The sequence below is a fragment of the Notolabrus celidotus genome, chromosome 10, assembly GCF_009762535.1.
Source record: "Notolabrus celidotus isolate fNotCel1 chromosome 10, fNotCel1.pri, whole genome shotgun sequence".
Taxonomy (NCBI): domain Eukaryota; kingdom Metazoa; phylum Chordata; class Actinopteri; order Labriformes; family Labridae; genus Notolabrus; species Notolabrus celidotus.
Genome location: NC_048281.1, coordinates 16378495 through 16396873, shown reverse-complemented (window position 1 = coordinate 16396873; position 18379 = coordinate 16378495). Strand labels below are relative to the sequence as shown.

Sequence of the window (18379 nt, the reverse complement as noted above, 5' to 3'; positions counted from 1 at the left end):
AGTTAATCTTCATAACCAACATATATTACAATTCAACTTTAAACCTCAGCAGTGGATAAGAGGAATTAAATATTCTGTATAAAAAAACTGCTTCAAATGAGAAAATAAAAGATAGGTCAACATAGTGTTTCCATAGAGTGTTTCCCACAGAAGTACAGTGTACCTGTGGCTGGGATTAAAATCATTGAATACATTATTACTCTGCCCAGCTTTGCCCTTACTGTTTCCCTTCTCTGCGACTGATATTGTGACAATATTAATCAGCAGTACATTTCATAAACACACTGATGACATAGGAGACGCACATGGCTGTTGTAAACACAGAAAAGCATAGAACTGAGATGAATAGATCTGCCATATGGATCGGCACTATAAATCGGCCCTTTGTCATCGATATCCGAACTAGCTTTTTGAGTCCTAGCCGATATCCGATACCAGGATCGGATCGGTGCATCCCTAAATACATAAAAAAAAAACTGCTTAAGATTTTAAAGAGATAACACAGAGTGAAAAATAAGTTCATACTCTTTTTATAACAGGATACAATCATTATTGTAAATAAGAAAACGTGTTAAAAAATGAACATTTAGTGTAATAACAGCTTTTTAATCACAGCTTTTGTGCATCTTGGTATGATCACCATCAATCTTTCACTTTTATTGTGACTTTGATGTTAGTATCTGTCAAAGCAATGGTTTAAAAGTCAGTTTGTAGGTATTCTTTGATGCATCTTTGAGGTTTGTCACCTTGATAGCATAAAAACTGTTTATAACTCATCCTGATCTTTGTCCAATGAAATGCTCGCTCAAGTTTTAATGTCACTCCCCCCTGATGTACAGCACTTTTAAGCAGGATTGAGTTGCTCAAATTGGGTGAGAACTTTGAAAATTACTGCAAAAAAAAAAACATAAACAAACGAAGCATTGTTGGTATCTGGTCCTTGCGTGGGTTGGAATTGGCAGTGAGAAAAAAGGAATACTGCCAGCCTTCATTATGAAATATTATTTGAAAAATTCACATTAACCTTTTTTTAATACTGCAAATGTTAATAATACTGCTCTAGACGGTTTATGAAATTGAACTCCTCTGAATATATAACCAAAGACACTGGAAAACAGTATTTTAATGTGTATGAGTCACATCTGGCCAGTGCCCAACCTACTTAATAAGGTCAGTATGTGTGCCTGTTTATCAGCTCAGAGCATGAACATTCTGCAGTTGGAGTTAATGTGAAAATAAAACACATTTGGGATCAATGAATGCAAAGCCCAGGTCTTATCAGCCAACATCTGTGCCCAATCTCTCTACGCCTGCAGCTGAATGGGAACAAAGCCCTGCAGCCAGATTTCAGACTCTGGTGAGACGAAGAGACTGTTGTTGCATCATACAAGATGGGTTAACACTATCATCTGTCATTTTCAGGTATACACAGTCTATGTTTGAGTCTTCATTTCTTACAGTTCAACCATCCAGGCCTTGCATCTAACCCCAATTTTCTGGCTGCTCTGGATGCTATTCACAGGGGCAATATGTTTCTTTGCATTTGGATTTCTTTCAAAGGGAGTTCTTTTCAGTTCAGCTCTCCTCCTGTTAAACTAAAAACCTGTGTGAAAGGGTTTCCTAACACCTGCCGGCCTCCAGCGGCTCACACCTGAGCAGGGAGAGACACTCAGACTCCCCAGGGGTCTGGGAGCTCAGCAGTCTTCTGATAAACGTGGAGGGGGTGTTATGAAAACAGGTCTCTCTTTGTGAGTCCTTACTAACCTCTTGTTCAGTGAAGTCATAAAGTGCCACCCACACTATAAATTGTGTGCATAAAGTGTTATGAACTGCCCCTGCGGTGAGGGTAATTATTCTAACTCTCTGGGCTTTGTGACGTCTCACTCGTAACTCTTGTTTCGGTAACACACATTGAGCATTTTACACTGACTGCAGTGAAGCAGAGCTAACATATGGAAATTGAACTCTGCCCATATATCTGCATGTTGTGTCCAGCACTGCCTCACTCTGGCTCTCCTGAGACCGCTCTACCTGCAACGCTCACAAGCTGCTGATAAGGCAAACTCAACAGAAAGGTCACTTTGTGAAGCACAGTGACCTGAAGAACAGATGTTGTTTACCCACAACTACAGAGAGGTCAAATCATTTACATATTTTCTGTCAAATACAGAAGGACTGGCACTACTTCTTCTTACAAATGTCACCGTGTCTCCAAAAGGCAAACAAAGGGGGCTTGTGAAAGTGGAACATGTGCTACATGCACCTCCAAAGTGAATCTGGATAACACACATTCTTTACATGTAACCAACATTTTTTTTTTTTAAAGGAGCGACACACAGGGTGACTCTGCTGCAAACAGATAAATAATCCCAGCTCAACTTATGATTTTTAAAGGTACATGATCACAAAGTTGGCTGAAGACTAAGTTTGACTTTAGATTCTTTGTCAAAGCTGGAGATGAAGAAAGGCTGCCAAACAAACAAAATTCAGATATGGCAGGAAGTCAAACACTCTTTAATACCTGAGGCAAAAATGAGACTGGAACAATATCTGTCTGAGAAGGGGCTAATTCTTGACTTTACCAAAATATATTTGAATAACATACATTTGTAGGACTCCATTATTACATAAGGTTTTATGTATCTTACGTTTTGTTGTATTATTAATTTGTAAGACATTGTCTGTATGATGATGTACAGGATTGTTAATGTGTATCATAGGTGTGTGCTCACGTTTACATGTTGATTGTAATTTGTTTTTGATCATACCACCATTGAGACAGTTCATTAAAACAGATGCAGCCTGTGGAACAGATTTTTAATCCTAGAACACTATCGCCGGGTGATTTTCACCCGAGCAAACACATTTACATGATTTTCATTATGTTGCGCTTGTCTGAGTGTCATGTGTCCCTGAGGAGCTTCAGCATCATCTTTGACGTCTTTGAAGGCATGGTTGTTTCCCTACTCCAAACCCCGCTTTTTCCTACAGACAAGTGTTCGGTTGATTTTCACCCTTTTTTTATTTCTCTCTCCTGCAGCTGTTTGTGTGTCAAGAAGATTGTGGCTTCACCAGGGAAGTCTCAAATATCCTAGGAATGGGTGGACCAAACACCAAGTTTCCAGTTTCATCACTTTCATTCATTTTTTGTTTTAGAAATTTTTGGTCCCAAATTCCACATTTTCAGTAATTTTGGAGCGTTTTTATAGGGTCCCCCCCATTATACATTTTATCATTTTGTTAGACATGGCACAGTTTAGAATAAAAGAACACTACTCTAATTTGTCATGTATCGTCATGTTTTGATATATTTTGATGACAAGTACTTTTTATTGGGTATATTATATCGGGTAAAAAACACCCAGCGTTAGTGATGGTGTTACTAATTTTAGAGATAGTGTTCTAGGGTTAAGTGGAAAAACAAGGGTGTCGTGTCGTGTCGTACTGTACCGAATCACATCATATCATAATGAATCATATCAGAGTAGACATGTTGAGTGAGCACAAGAATTGGATGGAAAATGTATTATATTCAACATATTTAATCAGATTGTTCTGTTTATAAATTATTCATCTTAATATTGTTGAATACAAATTATTGTGTAGAACAAAAAAAAAAAGGTGAGAGGAATGCAACTTCAAGTATTTGGGTTTTTATGACAATTAAGCATTTTTGTTCACACTTTACTTTCACTAAAGTTTGGTGTTTAATCCTTTTTTGGCATGTTGTATCAACTATCTAATGCACTAATATTGGCTTGTATCTTTGGGAATCCTTTGATTTGATTCGATCCCACACACATTTTTTTTCTCAACCATTTATTCAAAACTAAATTGTCTATTGAATAAAAAAAACCAAGATGCACTTTTTCAGGCACTTCATCAACTTGATGTAATATGAAACAGAAGTAGTTAGACTAATAGGTCATAAAGAAAGATGCTTCCTGAGAGGAAAGGCATTAAGTAGAAGAAACAAAAAGGGGAGAGTATGTAGGTTTATATTAAAGAAGTGAGATCTGTTCATTTAGAGGCACTCGTCCTAAGTGAGTTTATTTCCCCCTGAAGTAGTCATCTAGTGTGCAGTATTCTTAACCTACAAAACATTTTTCTCATGATGAAGATGTGTGTTTATCCCTCACTGACCCTTTCATCAACAAGCTGTTTACAGCCAGGACAAAGTCAGAGGGGTGTCCTCACCCATCAATCATGTGGACACTCACCAGCTTAAAGGTCAACACTTTGTAGGTAGTTGGGTCATCTACAATCTTCTGAAGGTTAGCAGCAACTGTAATACAGAGGGTGTAAAAGAAGATAATGTTCAGATAACAGAGACATTGTTAAACCTAAAAAAATGTGACCAAATTGTAGACCAAATTAAATGTCTTTCTCTCTGTTGACAGTATTCCCAGTAGATACTGATATTCCTTAAGTGATGTGTCTAATATGTATTCAGACAACACCTGCACAGTTTACCAGAATAAAGAGGTGGAACATTACCAATAACAACATCGTGCCCATGGACCAGGCCGGCGGAGAACAGTTCCTGGGAAACGCCTTCAGCTGTGTCTTATGAAAGAATAATACGACACATATTGGACCTGCAACATTCCACTTAGCAGGTAACTGTATTAGATATTGAATTACATACTGTCAAGAGCTCAAACACAGCCATTAGCCAATATACACACAGAGCAATCCACAGTTCCTGAAAACATTCTCACTTTTCAAATCCATAAAAGCAGAGGCCTTACCTCTTCCAGGAGTGAATTCAAACCGGATATCATTCAGCTCCTTTCTGGTGTTCCTGTAAGGAGAGACAGGAGAGTGAGGGATTGCATGAGCAGTATCTGAAATGTCAGATTTAAATTTGTTGTAGCTCTGACTTGTGACAGCCTCTGTAGGTCTGTCCAGCAAGAGCTGTGTATACACACGAGATGATTGATGTGAATGGGGAGAAGGGATGACAAGACGGACAAGCAGTGCAGCTGACACACAACAGGACCACATTATTGAGCTTGTCATACTTGGATGACTACAAGGACCATACTGTCGAAACAAGCTGTCACAACAACACTGACACCCCTTAAAATTAAGTTTTTGTTCTGTTACCACCTCTCAACAAAAATATCCCTCTATTTAGCTGCCAAATGTTCACTCGCTGGTCATTAAATCTGAATCAAACTGTGGTACTGGATGAGAAACTTAACATGGCATACTATTAAGGCTTTTTACTTTAAACTGATTTTATAAAGCCTGAGGAGAGAGGAGGTGTAAAAAGTTGTTAGAAGTGGTTGTAGCCTCCTGGTCTGATAGGTGAAGCAAATGATCAAATGCTTTGCATTCTGTCTAACAGCCAGCAGGGGGAGACTTCAGGGTTTACAAAACAAAGCCTGACATGTTAGCTTAGAATGACTCAACATTGCATATGATTTACAGCTTCAGTAACTGTTACAACAAGAAATTCAGATTACTATGTATTCATGGATACTGTATTTGTTTTGGACTGATACAAATTACATAGACAAACTACAAATAGCAAAGTAGGGCTTATAGCTGATGCTAATTCACAACAGCCATCCCTACAAGGGCTTTAGTGTGAATGAAAGATTAAAAGTTGTGTTAAAGAAGAAAAGGAACCGTTAACTGAATGCAGTAAGAAGCTGTTAAAAACAGCATTTACAGAAAATTAGACAGGAGTACAAGTTTGTAGCTGAATTAAAGCTACTGTTAGGGATTTTTTACAGGTTATGAAATAGACTAAAAGTTTAAGTGATGTATGTGTATTTCTATGTATATATGTGTGTGTATATATATATATATATATTTATTTTATTCTTTTGGGTTATTTATATAGGAATTTATGTATTTTCAAATTTGAGTTTTGGTTATCTTTATATAACCTTCTTATCTATTTTATTTTAAAATTATTATTATCATTATCTTTTTCTTTCTCATCTTTCCTTTCTTTCCTTTCCTTCCTTTTTCTTTTATATTTCTATATAATTGACTTTCCAATTTTGTAGTATGGGTGGAGGGTCAAAAAATGTCAAACAAAGTGTTGTGTCAAAAATGTTCGAACTTGTAAGAAATGTATATCATGCATATATAATATTGACACAATAAATTATTTTTAAAAAGTTTAAGTGATGCATTTTTTGACCTACAAAAGTAAACAAGACCATCAGCAAAAAGTCTGACACTCTCTGTTTGTAAGTTTAGATTTTGCAAGGGCGCAAGTGTCACACCACATGATTGACAGCAGGCTGAACAAAAAAAGCCTTTACCTTTTACTTTGTTCATTCAGTTTAGCAGAACAAAACTGCATGATAAAGCAGGGTAGGCTATAGGGCCTGACTACTTCCTGATTGACAAACTGTTACCACATTGCAATCACGATCTTTGTCCAATTATCAAAATGAAGTTGCATTTCTCTCCAAAAGGAACATAGTGACATTAGCTAAAATGCCTTTATGTGCAGTTCAGTCAGACAACTCACGTTTAAATTGTTTATTGTAGCAGCAAATTCATATTCATGTTAGGCGCCCAGGCTCCGGCCTCATCACTCCTGCAGAAAAGTTTACATGCAGACATTGAGGAGTGATGAGCAAAACATACTGAATACCCCCGGAGCCTGCAGGTGGATGCTGGGGTGGTGGTGGGGATGAAAGAAAATTCAGAAATAGGCATGCAGGCAGCAGAGCCGCTGACAGGCAGAAGGAGAGATGGGAGATTTTCCCAGTTTAAATAGACCGCCAATTTGAGAGGCAGAGGGCGGGATTGGATGATGCTTATGAGAGTGGGACATGGGACGTGTATAGCAGTGCAGCTCGAGTTGTCTGCCCGAGCTAGCTCGCAGGCGTCGCTCCATTTAATAGCAATGAACACTTCTTAAATACATTTTATGATCAAGTGATAATGCTAGTAACTCATTACACATCGTGAACAGTACTTTTGATCATCAATTTAATAGACATGTAGATCACCTTTCCTGATGTAGCTAATTTAGCTTTAAACAGTTTTCAGTTTCACATGTTAGGGTTTAAATGCAGAGCTCTAGGAGGAAATGTAGATCAGAAATGAATGAATGAAATATAGAATGTGCAGAAGACATCATTTAGTAGTTCTCCACATACTGAGCAGTATAAAAGTAACACCTGCTTAACTGCTTCTGGTAAATTATAATGTATTCAATGAGATACCATATTCTGTAGAGTGAAAAAAAAAGCCTTAGCTCCTTCCTTCCTTCCTTCTTCTGTAAAGATAAAAATAGCAGAACAGGATCTTAGTGTTTACATATTGCTGTAAAGCGACTAACTCTGAGGTGGTTTGTGTCCTCAAACTGAGACTAATAGACATAAAAAGAAAAAACAGCAGGTATGCATCTGGTTTTCTTGATTGTGCTTTTTAAATGTAACTCCCCAGTAGCTACCAAGCATCCGCCTGCATTCATCTGCATCTATTGCATTAAGGACCTGCCTTTAAAATGTGAGTGTGACGGTGCAGAAGCCAGCTTCTGAAAATAGGACATCTCAGTCCCACCCAAAGTGCAGTGCAAGAAGATTAATTTGGTTTGTAGTCTTGTTAAATAAATCTCACAGCCAGACCACAGCCCTCATTTCAAATGAGATTAAAGCCATAATTCATCACACATAACCAGAGACATATCTGCTATGAATATGTTAGAAGAAAGTCTCTACTTAACAGTGGGAGGGGATTTCATATCAGCTGAGAAGTTAACTTGACTGTTTTTGACTTTAGAGAGTTACAGTTGAAAGAGAAAATAAGCAGAGTAAAAACTCTGGTGGAGCAGATGGACGTAAACAACATCTCCAGTCCCAGCAGTGGAAGCAGAGAGCGCACAGTGCTGAGGCAACATGTATGTCAGAGGATCATAACCGTAAACCCTGCACAAATAAATCAGTCTCTCTCTGTAGCAAACCAAGAGTTTAGAAAGCATTCAGTCTGACACGCACATTCTGGATTAGACACATATAGCAGACTGAACACTGCCATGACATGTGAGAGTTACAGCACCTTTTTAAACACCTGACTGAAGATTTATTTCTTACACAGTTCAACAGCAGTAAAATTAGCTCTTCACCCTGCATGCCCCTTTTTATATTTGACACCTTGTTAACTGACTTACATATGTGAAATGAGTGTGTAATTCCTCTGCAAAATGGCAGGTTTATGACACACTACTTTCTTCAACAAAAGGCACAGTGAAATTCAAAGCAGGGAAAACTGATTTCTACATGGACTGGTCTGTGATTATAGATAAGAAGCTTTTCGAACAGAAAACTATACAGCAGGGCAATCTTTCAAAATGCCACTGCATTTATCCACATGAATGTTTGTCTGTGACACATTACAGCCCCCACATTGTTGGTTGTCACAGAAGTGAGTGACCATGGAGCCAAATGAAATCTTTAGATGAGAAAAATGTGGATTTAGTCTTAAGGTACAGCACACCATAATGCCAAGGCCAACAAGTAGAAGACATACTGTGTTTGGACTGAATTCTGTGTCTCACTGAGAAGGGGGCAATGCATTAAAACACTCAAGAATTAGAAGAATCCACTCGTGTGGCTTAAATAGGCACCTAAAGCTCATACCATAGTCGCATATAATCAGTGGTGGACAAAGTACACAGCTTCAGTACTTAAGTCAAAGTATAGATACTCCAGGTCAAATATTACTCCAATACAAGTGAAAGTTGCTCTGTCAAATTATTAGTTAAAGTACTGAAGTACTTGCTTTTAAAAATACTTAAGTTTTCAAAGTACTTATTAAAAATCTCAAAACTTTTTATTTTCACAATACATGAGTACATTCTGTTAAACTTTGTTTATTTGGAAACCATTACTTGAAATCTCTAAAAACTATACCATGGAATAAAAACAGAAACTAAGTTACTCCAAGCACAGACAACTTAGTTTGAAATGTTCATCTGGAATGAAACAAATGTTACATAGCTCAATATGCTCTATCAGGTTGGACTGTGAATGTTTGTATGTTTGGGCAGAGTGGGAAACAGGGAGAACATTTCAAATGATACATATTATTCTTCATTTCAAAAACCTCTAACACGGACTGAAGATATGACCATGGGTGCTCAGGTGGAGAATTATAGCCATCATTATCACCTCTAAATGAACTGCCTCATCTGAGTGTAATCTGCTCTGTGTTTGCTCCACGTTCAACCATGGAGACGCACGTTATACAGGTAGGACTAAACCACTGAGACAAACAGAACTACACAAACACATTTTACTGTCTTAGGGATCAGATTTCAGAAAAGAGAAGGAAATTCATGAGCTGACTTCAAAGCAACAGTAGTGAGTAACTAGAGCACTGATAGAAATGTAGTGGAGTAAAAGTAATAAGTTCCCTCAAAAAATAATACTTAAGTAAAGTACAGATACTCAAAAAATGTAGTTAAGTACAGTACTCAAGTAAATCTACTCTGTTACTGTCCACCACTTCCTATAACATGCCTGAATATGTACAGAAGAAATAAATCTCAGGCAACCAAATATATCTTGTTACAAAAACTGAGTTCTGAATTTTGAACAGGAAATAAAAGAAAAAGCATAATACTTGGAAAAACTATATCCTGTAAAGCTGTCAACTACGACAGCTAATAACCCTTTCTGGCAAAGCTTTATTTCATGGGTCTATAATATCCCAGAGGATTTGTGATTTTCAAAAGACATCCTTGAAACGACCATGGCATGGGTTATTAATTATAGGAAAGTGATCAGTTTTAGACTCTTAGTTAATGGATGCAATGTAATTTACAGCCAGCCTCTTTCTGTCAGTGAAAAGCAGATCAGAGGAAATGCAAAATACTGCATTACAGCAGCCTACAGACCTGGATACAACTAATTGGAAATGATTGTGTGTCGAGAAAAATCTTTAAAATGATAGTTCAGTCTAATTTAACATTTTTTAAAGAGGGGGTCCCAATGTCTGAGGGGTCACCAGGGGGTGCTATCGGGGTTGTTGACACTTAAAGGGAAAATGAGGGGAAATGGAATAAAAATAAAAATCAACTAATAATATTATTTGTGACAAAAGCATTACGTGATATCCTCTTGCAGTATGTTCTTTAGATGGTATTTATCACTGCATATCTAAATCTATCTTTTTCTTTGACAATCTTTTGCATTAAAATAGACAACACTCCACAATCAAGAAGCCACTTTGAGTGCCACTGATATATCAGAGAGTTGTTGCACCGCTAGACACTAGCTACCTAGCAATCAGACTGAACATGACTCAGCTGCAAAAGGGCCACAACCATGTAATACCATCTGGACATCAAAAACATGTTAGTATGAGCCAGCATACAGAGACTTACTACAGAAAGTAAGAATGGCTGGGATGTATCTAAATGTATTGTCAGATAAATGATAAAAAAAAACACTGAATGAAATGAAAACAAAAGAGGAGATTATTATTTGTTGATTAAACTAGGAAATATATTAAGAAGTTTTACGTTTAGTTTCTGATACTTGCCACTGTAATGTAATGAGGGTCTTTGGCAGGGCAAAGTGTGGTCTCACTTTCAGGCTTAAACCCCCAAAATGAACCATCTTATGAGTAAAGATCAAGCGGCAACCTTTGGTCTCAAACTATGAAGCCCATGCGGAAGTGTTATAAACTGCAATTCATCGAGAATCTGTTTGAGGCTGACTGCAGAAACACCGGAAACCACATACACACCAAAGACGATCTTTGCAGCATTAATAAACATGTTTACAGCCTAGTTCAAAAAACGGCTTGGCCCTACGTAGATAATCTCTTTATCTGCACACACTGTACGGGGGGTGAATTTTTTTCTAACGTGACGGTTCAGAAGATATTAAGATTACGAGGTTTTGCCCAAATAAGGACATGACTGACTTGACTCCAGGAAGGGAACACATAACTGTTGGCTAGGAGGCTCAAACTCCGCCTCTTTAGTCACACTTTGACTGGTTGAGTTCCGCAATTCCAATATGGCTGCCGCCATCGATTGGCTTCCAAACAGCGCTCAGGAACAGATGGGTGACGTCATGGATACTACGTCCATTATTTATACAGTCTATGGTAAAGATGTACTAGCCAATGAGGAGCAATATTGGTACAGGACTAGCTTGGCTCAAACAACTGGCTGCAGCATTAAGATGTTAACACAACTTCAGGATAGATGTTGACATCACAGTCATTACGGTGGTCTCAAATGTATTAAAAAGATGTTTCAAAAGCTACCCTGACATTTGTCAAATCCTCTTTACCATTTATAAAAATGAACAGACCTAAATGTCACCTCCGGAATGAACTGTTCAGTGAAATCAATCTGCCTCTGTGCTATTTTCGCTATTTAAGCTCCAATGACATTGCACCAACATTATGCAACTCTGAACTTCCCCTTCAAGCTGCTGACGGAGCTATTCTCAGGACACCTCAGTGCCTTTGTTAAAAAAAAAAAAAAAAGATTGAATGAGTTCCAAACAAAATGTTGACAAAAATCCAATCATGCTGCTGCTTTTCCCCTGTCTGTGCTTCTGAGGGGATCATATTTCCATAAACTCTTCCTAATGGGCTGAACTGCCTTATTAGTTTAGAGAGCAGAGCAATTAGCTGTTTATTTTTCTCTCTCAAATGCAATTACTGTCATTTCAGCTGGATGTTTTCCATATTTTTGAAGACCCTTTTTTTTATTTTTTACAACAAATGGTGCTTTTTTTTCCAAATTAGGGATCATGTTTTAGATTTGATACCCCTATTTAAGTGTAGTATTTACAAAAACTTTAAGGTTTTAAAAGAAAGATTTACTTTGCATTTACAGAGGTCTATCTAAAATAACTTGCCTATTTTACATTGATATTCCTAATAAACCTCTCACTTAGTCTCGTTCTACTTAAGGACGCGCACATTGAAGAAACACATTTTGTTTCCATGAACTTGTTGCTTTCTTTGCCAGAACACAGGAACTGATTCGAAGAAAAGTCAAAAATATGATGCAGTCCCTCATCTTAAAATACCCTCCCCTAGTGACAACTCGCCTAAAACATATACCAGGCAAATCCTCAGCAACTGTAAAATAACATCATCTTACCACATCAGATGAAAAGTAATTCAAAATCTGCTCTCTTACACTCAAATTTCACTTCAAAATAAAGCAAAATGCTGATTCCAATTTCGCAAAACATCGGCTGTTCAGATGAATAAAAATCAGCCAGTTTAAAGAATAGAGAGGCTTAATGATATTCAAGATTTCAAAGGGTTAGATGTTTCCTCATGCCGTTAATATTTAATGTTAAGCATATCTTTTCTAATTTTGGGGATGCAAGTGTAATTCAGAGGTCACATCTTTTAAACAGCTCCCATGTCAGCTGTAAATCATGTATAACAAATGTCTTGTTAATCCTACAGACGTGCATATGTAAGCATTTAAAAGCCCTGTTTTCCTGAAGCAAGAAATGCCATCAAGCTTCACAGACTTCGATCTAGGAGGGTGTCCATCACATGTCTGCATGTCTAATGGGGGAATATTTTATCAGACAAACCAGAGAGATGACCTGACAGCCTAATGCTGGGATCACATTAAACACCGTGAACACATTTCTTGGAAGAAATGGATTCAGTAGCTGCAAGACTCCACTGTCACACATTTTAACAAGATGGCTCGGAATTCACCAGAACAACAGAGTTTCTACATTTAATAAAGGCTGTTATTAAAGTGTATGATATATGGTTCTGTATGTGTACTTCTTGGGCTTTAAAATCCACAGATTAAGCAATTTATATTAAAATGTTTAACTAAGGAACCAAAAAACCCAAACTTTCAACACTGCTAATTTATTCAATCACCAGGTCAGAATAATGACTCTCCATCAGCCACTAAATAGCCAGCCATCTCCTGTTACTCCCTCCCAAATATTCTTGGTATGTAACCAGAGAATAAAATGGCTTGCTGTGCTGTGCTGTGCTGTGCTGGACGCCTGGGGAGGGACCTTCAGATGTCTGTTCCACTAAGAGTCGGCTCTGTGACCGGCTCATCGGGGAGCTACAGGCAGACCTTCAAATGTCCAAAAATGCACCATGGTCTGTCTGAGGCTGCACCCCTAAAAATGCCCTCTCTCTTTCTCTGTTGGTGTGTCTGCATACTGAGCAAAATGAATAAGGAAGAAATATGTATTGTAAGGTCAGCCTTGTATTCTGTCTTTGCATATGCTGAAGTGAAAGGGAGCTTAATTAAGATTCTTCTAACAGGAAGTATCCACATTGTAGGGCTGAGCTGCAAGCCATTTTTCTGTCAAAATCTATCCAGCAGCAGAAAGCAAAGGGTGCAGTGAAAGCAGGGGAGCAGATTGTGGAGCACAGCCAGAGAGGCAATGGAGTGTAACGCTCTCCCCTATACAATACAACCACTCAGACTACAGGAAGGTGAAGGGACTCAGAGCCATGAGAGATCCCCTTCAGCTGCAGGCAATCATCATCATCATGTCTATTACAAGCCTGCATGTCCAAAACAAAGTCAAGTAATGCTGTATCTACAAACGTACCTTAATGTTTGCAAACTGAAACATATTCTGCTTACCTCAATTTAAATTTTAAATATTTTTTTCTTGAGGCTGTAGAAGTTGAGAATAGCTTCATAATGTTATATCATTCAGGTATTAATGTTTATTAAATGCATGATTTGTGACACGTGTTGTTTGTGATTGTAATAGGTATGCGTTTCTCTGTTTACATGCTGATGTTTATTTTAATTGTATTTAATTTGGTAACACTATTATAGAGGCAGCTAAGCTTGTGGAGCACAAGAGTCCAAGTCCCCTGCATAGACTATTAAGTGTATTATAATGGATAACACTGTACTGAATTATATCCTATCGCATTGTATCTGATTGTAACTTTTAGAATCAAATAAGCGTATCGTAATGTAGAGGAATTATATTACATAGTATTGTATCATATCATACCATCCTTTACCACTATGTATTGTACCATATAGTATCACACCATACTTTACCATAACATATCGTATCTTATCATATCGTATCGTGTCATTCAGTGCTTCACCATGATGAATTGTATCGTATCGCATTGTATCGTATCGTATCATATCGTATCATATCATTCTGTGCTTCACCATGATGTATCGTATTGTCTTGTGTCGTATCGTATCGTATCATATCATTCTGTGCTTCACCATGATGTATCGTATCGTATCGTATTGTGTCATATCGTATCATATTGTATCATATCATTCTGTGCTTCACCATGATGTATCGTATTGTATTGTGTCGTATCGTATTGTATCATATCATTCTGTGCTTCACCATGATGTATCGTATTGTATTGTGTCGTATCGTATTGTATCATATCATTCTGTGCTTCACCATGATGTATCGTATCGTATTGTGTCGTATCGTATCATATTGTATCATATCATTCTGTGCTTCACCATGATGTATCGTATCGTATCGTATAGTGTCGTATCGTATCATATTGTATCATATCATTCTGTGCTTCACCATGATGTATCGTATTGTATCGTGTCGTATCGTGTTGTATCGTATCATTCTGTGCTTCACCATGATGTATCTGATCGTATCTGATCGTATCTGATCGTATCTGATCGTATCTGATCGTATCTGGTCGTATCGGATCATTCTGTGCTTCACCATGATGTATCATATATCGTATTGTATATCGTATAGTATGGTATCATTCTGTGCTTCACCATGATGTATCGTATTGTATCTTATCTTAACGTGTCTTATTAGGTCATGTCATGTTCTCGTATGTACTTCGCTTTGGATAAAAGCATCTGCTAAATGACATCGAACATTGTAACATTGTAACATGTCGTAACGTAAGGTAAAATATAGCATAATTAGGTACAATACTGTACCATATCATACCATTCCATCGTACCATATAATGTTGTATCATACAATTCAATTGTATTGTACCAGATAGCAATACTGTCACAAGTAACTGTCTAAGGATTGAATATAAGAAAGACTGAAATAATGATCTGAAAAAGAGACATCTGTCTCACCTTAGCCGTAGTACCATGTTCACAGCACCTGGAATGTAGGGTCCATCCTCGTATGGTTCAACCTTTAGGAAGAGAAACCACTGATGGTGAAACAGTTTGCATTGATGATAAACTTGTATACCATCAGACAATCAAAAATGTTTTCTGTGATAAGAGGAAGAAACTTGTGATGCTAGGTTTTTGGGTACAATAACTCCAAGATGAATATATAGAGCAAATAATAAACTGTGATTCTGAAATTGTTTGTACCAATGATTGCAAACTCAAAATGTGGATGTTTTCTGAAGATATGTTTCATTCATTTCAGCTGCAGGGAAAGTTGTAAAGGAAAAGAAAAGGGAACAATACATGAAGATACTGTGCAAGGATCTATTGCCATTATTGCTACTTTATTACAAATAGGCTCTTTGTACGTCAAAGAATGGATATTAAAGGATAAGAAATGACTGCCGAGTATCTGTCAAAGCTAATCCCTTACTTTAGCACAGGACTACACTTCAGCTCATTTTCAAAATGACAATAGCCTTAGAAAATGGGGTGCAATGGCACTGAGTCTTTAGATGTGATACATCCAAGCACTGAGCTGGCACCGTCAGGCAGACAGCCATTAACTCTAAGTTATTACTGCTGAGAGCATCCCCACAGGAGACACATATTCACACATGTGCACAGGCAGACACACACACTGACACACGTAAAGCATAGATTTAGACAAACACACAGATAATCAGTCCGGCATCAGGGTCATTGAATCATGAAAAATGTGTGCTGCTGCAGAATCCCTCACCTGGGGATGCTGAATAGACAAGCCTTCAATGGGGACATTGTTGGCATTCTCCTCATTCTAGGAGGAACAGAATGAGAGGCAGAATCGTGCAAATGCTATTACATCCTCTGTAAATATCAAGTCACTACTCATCTTATAAAGACAACAATGGAGCGCTAATTTGAAACAATCACTGAGGAGATTTTGCTGACAGTCTTAAAACCAGTGCATGGCTGCTTTTGATTACTCCATAAGACTTGTGTGGAGACAAACTGATTGAGTTTATGATTCTAACACAAGGATCATTCCAAGGAGGAAATATAATTGCAATTGCAAAAACGCCTCTTTGCCATGTAATGAAATGATACAGCAGCAAACAGGATTAGGCATGTTTATCTCTGTTAAAAAAGATGTCCATAAATATAATTGCATTTTGAAAACCGTGTATGAGAGGAGCAGCTAACTTACATCTTTGGCCTCATCTTTGACCCTTCGTGACTGGAGGGAAAAATCAAAGACACATTAATATTTTTTTATTAATAGGTACACAGAAATAATAATAATTTCCCCTTTTTCAGTTTCTCAAAGAGCTTAATCTTGTCATTTACACCCTTAATCTCTTTTTTGTTATCAAAGATTGTATTTTTGTGTCTCCATCTGCCCATCCGTCTGTCAGTCCAAACTTATTTTTCAACAAACAGAAAAAAAATGCCAAAAAAGTATCCAGCCTCAGATCGTGACAGGAAACCGTAAAAATACTATCGGCAACAGCTTACTTCCTAAATCATTACTTTTGGTAGAGTATCAGTTATTGCATCTTATATTAAAGCCGGGTATCTTTATCAAAGGGCTCTTTGATCATGGCTGTCTACTTGCTCCTGCCTCAAATCCTCCCAGCTATCTTCCAGCTCATTACAGCAACCTCAAGACAGGCTCTCTCAGAGATAAACCATCTGCTATCCAGAAAGAAAAACTTGAGCACAAAGGAGAGCACAGGGTCAGAGACAGAGGGGAAGTTGCATAATGGTTTGAGCTACAGGTTAGACATGACATGCAACAATTCTGAATAACATTACCATGGATACTACAGAGTTTTCTATGCCTACAGATAAAGCTGGATTTAAAAAAAAACACTCTTTAAGAATCATACGTGTTGGTAAGGTTGTTCCTGATGCATTTTATGATAAACAAACAGACTCTTGAGTGGATATGAACAATACTGCACATTTGCTGGCCCTTTTGGAGTCACACCTACCCTGCCCTGATTTACTGCCGCCTTGCCCTCCTCACTGCCTTCATCCAGCTCGTCATCGCTCCACTCCCAGTCTCCATCCTCTGTCTTGTGGAGGTGACCACTGGAGCCTGGGACTCTCCTCACCTGGACCATGACAACAAACAGCCAGCACAATTCATGGTTATAACATCAGACACACATTTTCACTTGAATTTGTGCTAAAGATTGTGATTTCCTTAAGATTCATTGAGGTATGACAGGCCTTCAAATTTGGCATAGAACTGACAACCCCTGCTGTCCAGTTCTGTTAAAACAAAGTATACAAGGCAAATTGAAGTTACAGAGGGTGTTAATATGTAGGTGTGCGTGTGTGTGTGTGTGTGCGTGTGTGCGCATGCATGCGTGCATGCATTCGTGTGTTAAAGAGGTATGAAGCAATGCAAGATAAGCCCGTTATAAGTCATTTGTGAACAAACCCTAAAATAAGCAGTGTTAAATGCTTGATTCTGATTGGTCTAACCCCCCCCCCCCCCCATCGAATTGCAAAGGCAACGCCAGGGACAACCTGATCACACACATCATGTTTATGATGTCACCTCTTACTGTTGACAATGTGACAAAACTATTACTTTCTAGTCGCATCAGTAGAGCACATAGGGGATATTTTTAAGATACTTTCTATTTGGAGAGCACAAAACATTAGAATGGTGGTCAATGGCTGACCAGTCACCAGCAAAAAAAGAAGACAAAAAGTGAGATATTAGCATGGGATGTTAAAACAGGGTATATTTGAGTGAAAAGAAAATGTCACCAGAGAGGTAATACAGGTTCTGCTGTTATTCAGGTATTCCCTGCATCTAGTAAGAATACCAACGGAAAGGCTTTAGCATGACTGAATTTATTTTATTTTATTTTACCCATTGGTAGGCTGATAAGATGAATGTTGTTATGGTAGCGCTACCATCCGTCAAAACTGAGGGACTGTTTTCAGCCAGCGGCAACCTCCGGTCTAAAAATATGAGTCCTAGTGCTAAAATCTGCAGTTCATCGAGGATCCGCTGGAGGCTGGCTCCGGAAGTACCGGAAACCACATACACACCAATTCAAAAGAGCTGATCTTTACAGCAGAAATAAACATGTTTACAGCCTGGTACAAAAGAAGAGTGCAGTCTGGATAGCTCAGTTCTCGATCGCACACACTGTAGGGGGGTGAATTTCGAAGATATTGAGATTACGAGTCTTCCAATGAGAGACACAGCTGACTTAATTGACAGACGGGAACACTGTAGCTGTTGGCTAGGACAGTGGTTCTCAAAGT

At 38.0% G+C, this 18379-nt stretch overlaps 1 protein-coding gene across 1 annotated transcript in view; it reads right to left on the bottom strand.

The window, feature by feature from the left end:
* stk39 (serine threonine kinase 39) overlaps positions 1–18379 on the bottom strand; it is a 35142-nt gene that overhangs the window by 2434 nt on the left and 14329 nt on the right. Inside the window, exons 12-18 of the mRNA XM_034693631.1 lie at positions 17083–17205; positions 16296–16325; positions 15849–15905; positions 15062–15123; positions 4752–4804; positions 4498–4566; positions 4221–4285 (exon numbers count right to left, since the gene is read on the bottom strand). Of these exons, the coding sequence (XP_034549522.1) occupies positions 4221–4285; positions 4498–4566; positions 4752–4804; positions 15062–15123; positions 15849–15905; positions 16296–16325; positions 17083–17205 (459 nt within the window). The remainder of the gene's footprint in view (positions 1–4220; positions 4286–4497; positions 4567–4751; positions 4805–15061; positions 15124–15848; positions 15906–16295; positions 16326–17082; positions 17206–18379) is intronic.